The 8,803-nt window shown below is 39.2% G+C and overlaps 2 protein-coding genes across 2 annotated transcripts in view; both read left to right on the top strand.

Moving 5' to 3' along the window:
* Window positions 1–854, top strand: part of pnpt1 (polyribonucleotide nucleotidyltransferase 1) — a gene marked incomplete in the record, with an annotated part of 11,379 nt that extends 10,525 nt beyond the window's left edge. Inside the window, 2 exon segments of the mRNA XM_014005133.1 lie at window positions 35–82; window positions 168–854. Coding sequence (XP_013860587.1) covers window positions 35–82; window positions 168–323 — 204 coding nt within the window.
* A 961-nt stretch (window positions 855–1,815) lies between these two features.
* On the top strand, window positions 1,816–6,236 carry trmt2b (tRNA methyltransferase 2 homolog B). The gene is made up of 2 exons (XM_014005132.1): window positions 1,816–2,805; window positions 5,544–6,236. The coding sequence occupies exons 1-2, from the start codon at window positions 1,957–1,959 to the stop codon at window positions 6,162–6,164; spliced, it is 1,470 nt and encodes a 489-aa protein (XP_013860586.1). The 5' UTR covers window positions 1,816–1,956; the 3' UTR covers window positions 6,165–6,236.
* The last annotated feature ends 2,567 nt before the right edge of the window (window positions 6,237–8,803 follow it).

The raw sequence follows: 8,803 nt of genomic DNA, 5'->3' as shown, positions 1-8,803 counted from the left end.
TATATAAATAAATACACAATTTTTTTTCGTTTAGATCAAGCATCCAAGTGCTTTGGGTTTAGAGGTGGGACAGCAGATCCAGGTATGTGATTTTTGTTAATATTATCGGTCGTGCCCTCGTGTTTCTAATTTGGGACGCTGGTGTTTCTTGTGCGTTCTGATCACAGGTCAAGTACTTTGGACGGGATCCGACAGATGGAAGAATGCGACTTTCACGGAAGGTGCTTCAGTCTCCTTCTGCGACCTTCGTTAAAACGCTCAGTGAGAAACAGAGCATCTCTATGGGATCAAACAACAGTGAAATGCCCGATGCCAATTTGTGACACGCTGTAACGGCAGGCGCTTCTGGCAGAGGAGATTAAAATATTTTACACCAGAGCCTGGTGAAGAAATCTGATGGAAGGAAGAGCGTCGGATTTCAGATACGAAGCTGCTGACTGACAACAGAACAGCACGGTGGTGACAAAATGAGATGAAGATTAAAGAACATGTTTGTTTTTTTAGTATACCTTTTTATTTGTTGTCTAACAACATGAAACAGTTGAGATTGATCTGTTCTCATCACATCACAAAAGAGCTTCTGTTCTCACCAGTGTGATAATACTGGCTCTTTGTGTTTGAATACTTTATTGTTAAAATCTTATTTTGTAATGTTCTCTTGAAATCTGCCAGGATTAAAATAGAGACAAAACCATGTGGGGGGGAAAAGTACAGAAGGATAATGGTAGTGTTTTTATAGTCGGTTTTCTTTCTATAGTCAGTGATCTTTAAATAGTAGAATTATAAAACTTTTTATATATAAAACTTGCTGTCATTTCCAAAAATAAACAAGACTGTAACACATGAATACAAAACCTTTGCTCTGGTCAAGTATTCTGTTATACTTACAAGTATACAATAGCACAAGTTATAGATAAAAGAAAATATAGATTTTTTTTAAGTTCAGCTGTTTATTTTTCATCTGAAAAAAATTATACTTTAGTATCAAGACAAAGCGGAGCAGTTTTCACTGAGTGGTCACGGTATAAAGAAATGAATTTTTCTAAAATTTTTCAGCAGTGTTTTCAGTTCAAACCTGAAGTGTGGTCTGTCCTGCTCCACAACCTGACAGATTTGAAATATTCTCTGCTTTCCTTTATTTCCCTTCTAACTGAATAGAAGATTGCCATTGAAAGCAGCTTTATAGTATCAAAAACAGCAATGTACACAGACAAGGTTCAGTACAGTTTTCTAAAATGAATGAATGAATAAATAAATTAAACCAGAAGGTTTTTAATTGAATTAAATATAAATCAGAACAAAAATGAGAGAGTGGAATAGTGGAAAAGCTGTATTATTTGACATTAGGTTGTTTATATTTGCTTAAAGCTTCAATAGTCCAAAAATTAAACTTGTGCAGCATTTTAATTCAATATAATGTAGAAAATATGAGTAGAGCAACAAACCATTTATTAATTTACTCAACACAACTTATAGTAAAGTTTTTTGCTGGTGAAAGAACATGGCCAAGTGCAAGAACAGCTTTTGACAGTCTTCCAGCACTCAAAATCATAAAGTTAATGAAGTCATGCAGACAAGACAGGAGAGTTATCTTCTGACTGCATCAAACTTTTTTAGGGTTCTGGATTCCTCCCCATTATTAGTGCATTACTACAATCAAATATATATTTATATAATACATATACAATAGAGGGGTGGCATGGGGCTTTATATTAATTATTTTATATTATTTAAACACTTTAAAGTTATGTGGAACATCCCTCTAGTTGTGCAGTACTCCAGTCCACTAGGTGGCGGTAATGCATCTGTGCTGGGAAACAACCAGTCACCAGACTCACCACGCTCTTTAGGAAGGACAATTGAAGTCCTCATGAAAGTTGAGCATTATATTTACATATTAATGTTTAAATTAATTGTCTTAGTAAATCCTCAAACTAAACTCTTTCGACAGTCAGAATGAATTTGCTGGCGACGCGTTGCAGGTCGGTCATAGCTGCCGGACACAACATTCTGTGCTCCTCGAGGAGACCCTTAGCTTTTAGCTCTCAAGCTGGAGCTCTGTCAAAGACCGGGGAGAGGACGAGGCGGAGAAAGAAGAAGACTGCCTGGGATGAAGGCTGTGTGTCCTGGGAGGAAAGGCTGTCTGATGTGGTCACCCCTCTGTGGAGGCTGAGATACGAGCAGCAGCTTCAAGTCAAACTAAAGCAGCAGGAGATGATCATGGCTCAGCTTTCTCTGCATCTTTCAGAGGACTTCCGGTCACCATCAGAATCACCTGCAGGTAAACCCAGCATCCCTGTCCTGCCTGTTCTCCCGTCTCCTGTTAGGAATGGCTACCGCAATAAATCTACGTTCTCTGTGAACAAAGGAGCGGATGGAAATCCAAAGACAGTTGGGAATTATGTTGGGAGGGGCGTGGAGGGAAACATTGTCTGTGTCAACACAGACCACCTGTTCAACATACCGGAGAAGCACAAACAGGTGGCCCGGTGCTATCAGGACTTCATCCGCAGCTCCCCACTGGACCCCTGCCTGCTGTTCCACACCGGGGGTCACTGGAGAGAGATCACTGTGAGGACCAACGCTCAGGGCCACACCATGTTGATCGTGTACTTTAACCCGCATCCACTAACCCCTGATGAGGTGGCTGTCCACAAGGCTGAGCTGGTGGACTATTTCACACAGGGGCCCGGATCGTTCTGCAAACTGGACTCGCTGTATTTCCAGGAAAGCGCCATGACCCGCTGCACCCACGTGGAGTCTCCCTACCAGCTCCTGTACGGTCAGCCGTACATGTATGAGGAGGTGATGACACACGCCGTGATCTCTTATCCAGCAGGAAGTGCTTTCACTGATCACTGAGCGCTTTAAGAGTTAAAATATACAATAAAACACAACATAGGTCATCCCAAACTGTACGAAGTGGTGCCGTTTAAGAGTTTACTCCAGAGGTTTTCCACAAATATGTGACCCATCATATCGAAATGAGGATTAAGTCAAATTTGGTCAAAATGACCAAGTTACATGTTCAGATTCCTGCTTTAAAAGCTACATATTGATACCTGGATCGTTCTGATATCATAAGCTTATCCAGAGATGTTAATTTGTCTTGATGGTTACAATAATACATTACTGTTTGGTCTGAATCATAATTTTATGTAAATTTATTGAGTACTTTTTGATGTCAATATAAAGAGGAAACCTCAACTAGACATGGGTTTTTACGATGTAAAAGCAAGTGTGCATTGCCATGTAGCATGTCATTGCAGCATGACTTTGCCTGCAGCAGTGGACTAGCAGAAGGAACTTTGACCAAGTTCAAATGTTTTTTCTAAACCGGCTTGTGCCTGTCACATCAGTAGGTGTTTGTAATTAAGGTAATTGTGTGACATTATGAAGTTGGAGGAGATTTTTTGTAAAAAATTGCATTAGCTGGGTTTTCAACCCTGATGTCCCACATGAAAGTCCATGACATAGACCATTAGACCAATGGAGTTGTGGCAGAAGGTGGTGGCAGGGGTTGGTTTGTATGTGTGCAGAAAGAGGCCACATTACCAATACAATTATTGACAAATACATAATATTACAACAATAGAGCAATATTAAGACAATATTATAGTAAAACATCAAAATACAATCATATTAGTATTGTAAACACTGAACAATTGAGATTAAATATGAAAAAACTATGGTGCAGTAACAAGTTGAGTACAGCTGGGGGCAGTATTGGACCATTACAAGGCCCCATTGACTCACATATGAATTTGGAATAAAGTTGAAACATTAATATTTCAAAAACTACAAGTTGTACAGGTACCAAAAGGCAAAGCAATCATTTGGCACAGGACCTTTATAGATAGAAATTACAATGGCAGGTGTAGGACAATGTAGGCAGGAGCATTGGACTTTCAGATTGAAATTTGACCAAGTTCAAATATGTTTTCTATACCAGCTTGTGCCTGTCACATCAGCAGGTTTTTATAATTAAGGTAATTGTGTGACAATATGAAGTTTGAAGAGATTTTTGTTAAAGTAGCAGTAGCTGGATTTGAATCCTGATCTCCCGCATGAAAGCCCACAGTTCTCATCATGAGACTATAGGAGAAGTGGCAGAGGACAATCCCAGGGATTGGATTGTATGTATACAGAAAAAGTTTATCTTGCCAATGCAATTATTGACACTTAAGTGCAATATATTACAGCAATAGGACAACATAAAGACAGTATTACAGTAAAACATCAAAATACAATCATATTAATATTGTAATCACTGAGCTACTGAGTTTAAATATTATGAAACTATGGTGCAGTACCATATTGTGTAGATGCAGCAGGGGGCAGTATTGGACCAATACAAGGCTCCATTGACTGTCGTTATAATTTATTAAACATTAATATTTCAAAAACTATAAGTTTTACAGGCACCAAAAGGCATAGCCATCATTTGGCACAGGGGCTTTACAGATATAAATTACAATGACAGCTCTAGGACAAAGTATGCAGGAGGTGAAGCATGGCAAAGTTCAGATGACTTGGATGGGAAACGAATCACAATAGTGTGCATTGGCAATGCACACTTGCTTTTACATCGTAAAAACCCATGTCTAGTTGTATATTAAGATTTCCCAGTTGGAAAGAAACAAAAACTTTGCTAGCTCACAGGGACAAATTCTACATTTGAAGGCGTTTTTCCTCCAAATCAGGTTTTTTGTTGCTACTGCTAAAAATATATTGCTTAATTTTTTTAAGGATTATATTTTAGACAGTTCATTCAAATGATACATTGATAAGGCATTAATTTATTATACTGTATGCTGACAAAATGCAATTTTTTTTGCACACGTTTAAATCAAAACCCAATATCTGCCTATTTTTCCACATACAACTTTTAGACCTAATTCTCGTTTCAATGTGATGTCACATATATTAATAAGCAATTCTGAAATCCAGGAACACACTCAGTGTAAGCAAAGCAGTCAGCTGAAAACCTTAATGGAGGCGTGAGTTTACATACTCTGTAGGTAAACAAACGGTGGGGAAATTGAGGAGGAAACATTTTGCTATAAGTATACAAGTGAATTTGAAGAGAGACAAATTCACATATTTCAAAATATGGGTAACATACTGTTTTTTCCAAGTATGTTTCAGTTTAGATATGTTTTACAATGGACATGCAACATATCTGAGAGTAAACACAAACTAAACATCAAAATGATCATACTTCATCTCAAATAGCTCTTCTATGGACAGCATTATTGTTGACTTGTTTTCAGTCACTTCAGTTCTTTCCATAAAAATCATAAATTTTGATTTCAGATTTTGAATTTAAGCATTAACCATTGGTCTGAAAATAAATTCTGTGGATTTTGTTTCTTTATGAATCATTTTAAGCCTGTTTTTATGATTTTGTTATGCATAGTAAAATATCTGACAAGTACTTGCTTGTTAGTTTTTATTTTATTTTTTTGTAAAGCTGTGACTCGTGTGTTTTTACCCCAAAAAGCAGAAATTTAAAAGAACACATATTTGTTTGTGATTCACAGCTGCTGGGCTTCAAGTTCCGCATCTCTGCTGACGCGTTTTTCCAGGTGAACCTGACAGCAGCTGAGGTGCTGTATAACACAGTGAGGGACCTCTGTCTCCCGAACACCAAGCAAGAAGAAGGACGGTCACAGAGTGGAAACACTCTTCTGGATGTGTGCTGTGGCACCGGTGCCATCGGCATCATTCTGTCTCGCAGAGTGGACAGAGTGATCGGCATCGAGCTCATCGAACAGGCGGTGAAAGACGCCATTCACAACGCGGCTCTTAACCACATACACAACTGTGAGTTTATCCCCGGCAAGGCGGAGGTGGTGCTTCCCGGGCTGATGTCCCAGCTCGGTTCTGCAGGTGAAGGCCTCACGGCCGTGGTCAACCCATCCCGGAGCGGCCTCCACCCCAAAGTGGTCAGAGCGCTGCGCAACCAAGCTGCCATCCGCAGGCTGGTCTACGTTTCCTGTAAGCCTGACGGCGAGGCCATGAGGAACTTCAAGGAGCTCTGTTGTGCTCCTGACCCACAGAGAAAACTCACAGGAGAGGCTTTTTCTCCCACTCTGGCTGTGCCTGTGGACATGTTCCCACACACTTCTCACTGTGAACTGGTGCTGCTTTTTGAGAGGTAGCAAATACGTTTTGTTCAAATGTGGGTTTGACATCTGGAAATCCGAGCTTCAATAAAAACTGAATTCATGGCATGTGTTCTTATGTTATTCTTCACAGATCCACCTACAAAATATCACCTGGGAAGTGAATTTATGGTACAAATGTCAGCGTAATGCTAAAAGGTCAGGTTGTTTCTTCACATTCGCTGTCCTTGGACACGCAATCAGCTACAGTTAAGATAGATAAATGCTAGAGATAAAATGCTCAAACATTTATTTTAAGCTTTGTAAAAAAATTCTAAATGTTTATTTGATTGACATGTTTGAAACATGAATAAGGTTGATTTATTGTTTAACAAATATGAAATCAATGAAGTGCTGAAGCTAGAAATGACTGGTAAATGAATGGAAGGCAATGGAAAGTCCACATGTGGATAGAAGAATAATTGTGTGTGTGTACTTGTTTTTGTTACCTTTTTAGGACCGTTTCTGGTATACACACCTACCTTGTCAAGACCAGTAGTCCTAATGGTGACCAAAGACTGGTCTTAATATGGTAGAACTTCATTTTTGGGTTGGGGGTTCAGTTTAGGACTAAGGTGTGAATTGAGTTTAGGTTAGTTTTAGGGTAAGTGGTCAGGGTTAGAAGTCAATGAATGGTCCTAATAAAGATAGAAATGCAAGCTTGTTTGTGTGTGTGTGTGTGAGGAATCTCTTGGCAGAGAGCTTTGCAGCCAAAACAGGCTGTGTTTCAAAAACAGTCCTTGGAGCTGATAAGTCACAAAAAGCAGAGTGTTTGTGAGACACCCGCAGTTGCTTGTCTCCTCCCTGTCCTGATGGGTTTTGTCTTACTGTCCTTTCACCTCTCTCACCTGGGCAAACGAAAAGACAACAACCTGAATTTCTTTTCTTAGCCAAGAGATGCAGTTAATTACGTCGTCGTCATCTTCATGAGCTGAAGATCTCAGGCTTGGATCATCTCTGCCACCCATAAAGCTGACCCTTGGTTGAACAGGTCCACCCTACCTGCACGCCAAGCTCTCAGGGAAGCCACATCCAATCCAGCTGTACCATCCGAGGTCCACCGCTGCACCTGGGTGTTGTCGCCTAACAAGCAAAATCAGGTCTGGTTGAAATTTTGGTAAGCATTGTTTCATTACTTTCAGAGTTATATTACCAACTTGATAACCGACTGAATTACATAACAGCTTCCAACCAAAACTCCAAAAGTAAACTATTGACCTAAAATGGTTAACTTCATGTAATTACTGCACGGAACGAAACAAAATGTTTTCTGTCCACAGATTTCTGTTAGTTTTAATAAAAGAGTGTTAATCTTTGAGTAATTATTGCTTTAACTCAAGATGTCGAACCATCAAATCTAACAAACTACATATTCAAACTAGTTTTCCAAATTCTTACTGTCATTTGTATTGTCGATTTTTATTGTTGATTATTTTATTTTTGAGTCCAAGTACAAAAAGGGCCAATTCGGCCTCCACCTGATTTGATAAATATCCATTTGTTATGGTTTAAAGTTCTGATTATAAAAGGGTGAATTAATGAATCAAACTGTTATTGGTCAATAAGCTGATCTGGTTCCCTGACTTTATGAGAGCTAAATAAAACAAGGAGGAATAAGTGTTCCTTCTTTCTCTCTCCTTATCACTTCTTAAATATATTAACTTTTATTTAAGCTTTATAATAAAAAACACAACATACCAACCCACAAAAAATGAATAATAAAAAAAATCCATATTTAATTTAATTTATGGAATTTTTCTCCCAATTTACTGTAATTTCTGTGAAAATGGTCTTTAGTCTCCCTCCAACAGGTGGCGCCACACACACTTCAGAATGATCAGCACTGACCTAAATTATCCGTTTCACAACGTTAATGTCAGTTCATCCCATTCATTCCAGTTCACTAAAGGTTATCACATCATGGGTGTACAGTAGGAGTGGTAAGATGCTCTGCTGAGAGGTTACCGTCGTTCATGTGAGGTCACATTTTCAGCTAGATGAATTCAGAATTCTTTTTCATTTGGTTTTCATGTCCTAACTCTCTAAATTTTCTCTTACCTCACTGTATCTTAAGGAGACATGACTTGTTAAAATTTGTCCCGAACATCTTAATGCAACAATATGACAATGAACTTCCTTTAGCTCAGAAAGTGACCCGGTCATGAGTCAGACAGTCTCTGGATGACATCATCTTTGTGCCATGAGATGAGCAGACTTTGCAGCCTCTTGCAATATTTACTCACTTGTTTTTATAGCCACAAATAAAAATAGAGCTGCAGCATTGAGCAACAGATTAGGTCTGACTGGGGATAAAAACAAGTGGAGGGCGGTCAAACAGAAGTTGAGCGAGGAGCCAATGGGATGTTTGCAACTGGTTGCATCTGTTTCCACACTGAGCAATCTGTTGTATTTATACGCACTGTGGTAACGGCAGCTCTGCAGTGCCTGGGGATCGAGCTGCCGCTGGTGTTACACCTTCAGTCCTCACATCCATCTGATATTTGAGCTGCGAAAACTGCCGAAGAAGAGCTAACAGTGAGAAGACCTCAGCAGAGGTAACTGAGACAAATGAACTTGGACGAGTGTCTTTGATTAGAAATTGATCTTTGGTGGCATCCTTTTACATATATATATAT

Source organism: Austrofundulus limnaeus, unplaced genomic scaffold (genome assembly GCF_001266775.1).
Source record: "Austrofundulus limnaeus strain Quisiro unplaced genomic scaffold, Austrofundulus_limnaeus-1.0 Scaffold28, whole genome shotgun sequence".
Lineage (NCBI taxonomy): Eukaryota > Metazoa > Chordata > Actinopteri > Cyprinodontiformes > Rivulidae > Austrofundulus > Austrofundulus limnaeus.
This window is presented reverse-complemented; position numbering and strand designations above follow the sequence as displayed.

Excerpts from the sequence above, each read along its gene's own strand:
- trmt2b (XM_014005132.1), top strand. The coding sequence starts at position 1,957 with ATGAATTTGCTGGCGACGCGTTGCAGGTCGGTCATAGCTGCCGGACAC. Across the intron at positions 2,806-5,543 it reads AGCCGTACATGTATGAGGAG|CTGCTGGGCTTCAAGTTCCG; the intron begins GTGATGACACAC and ends TGTGATTCACAG.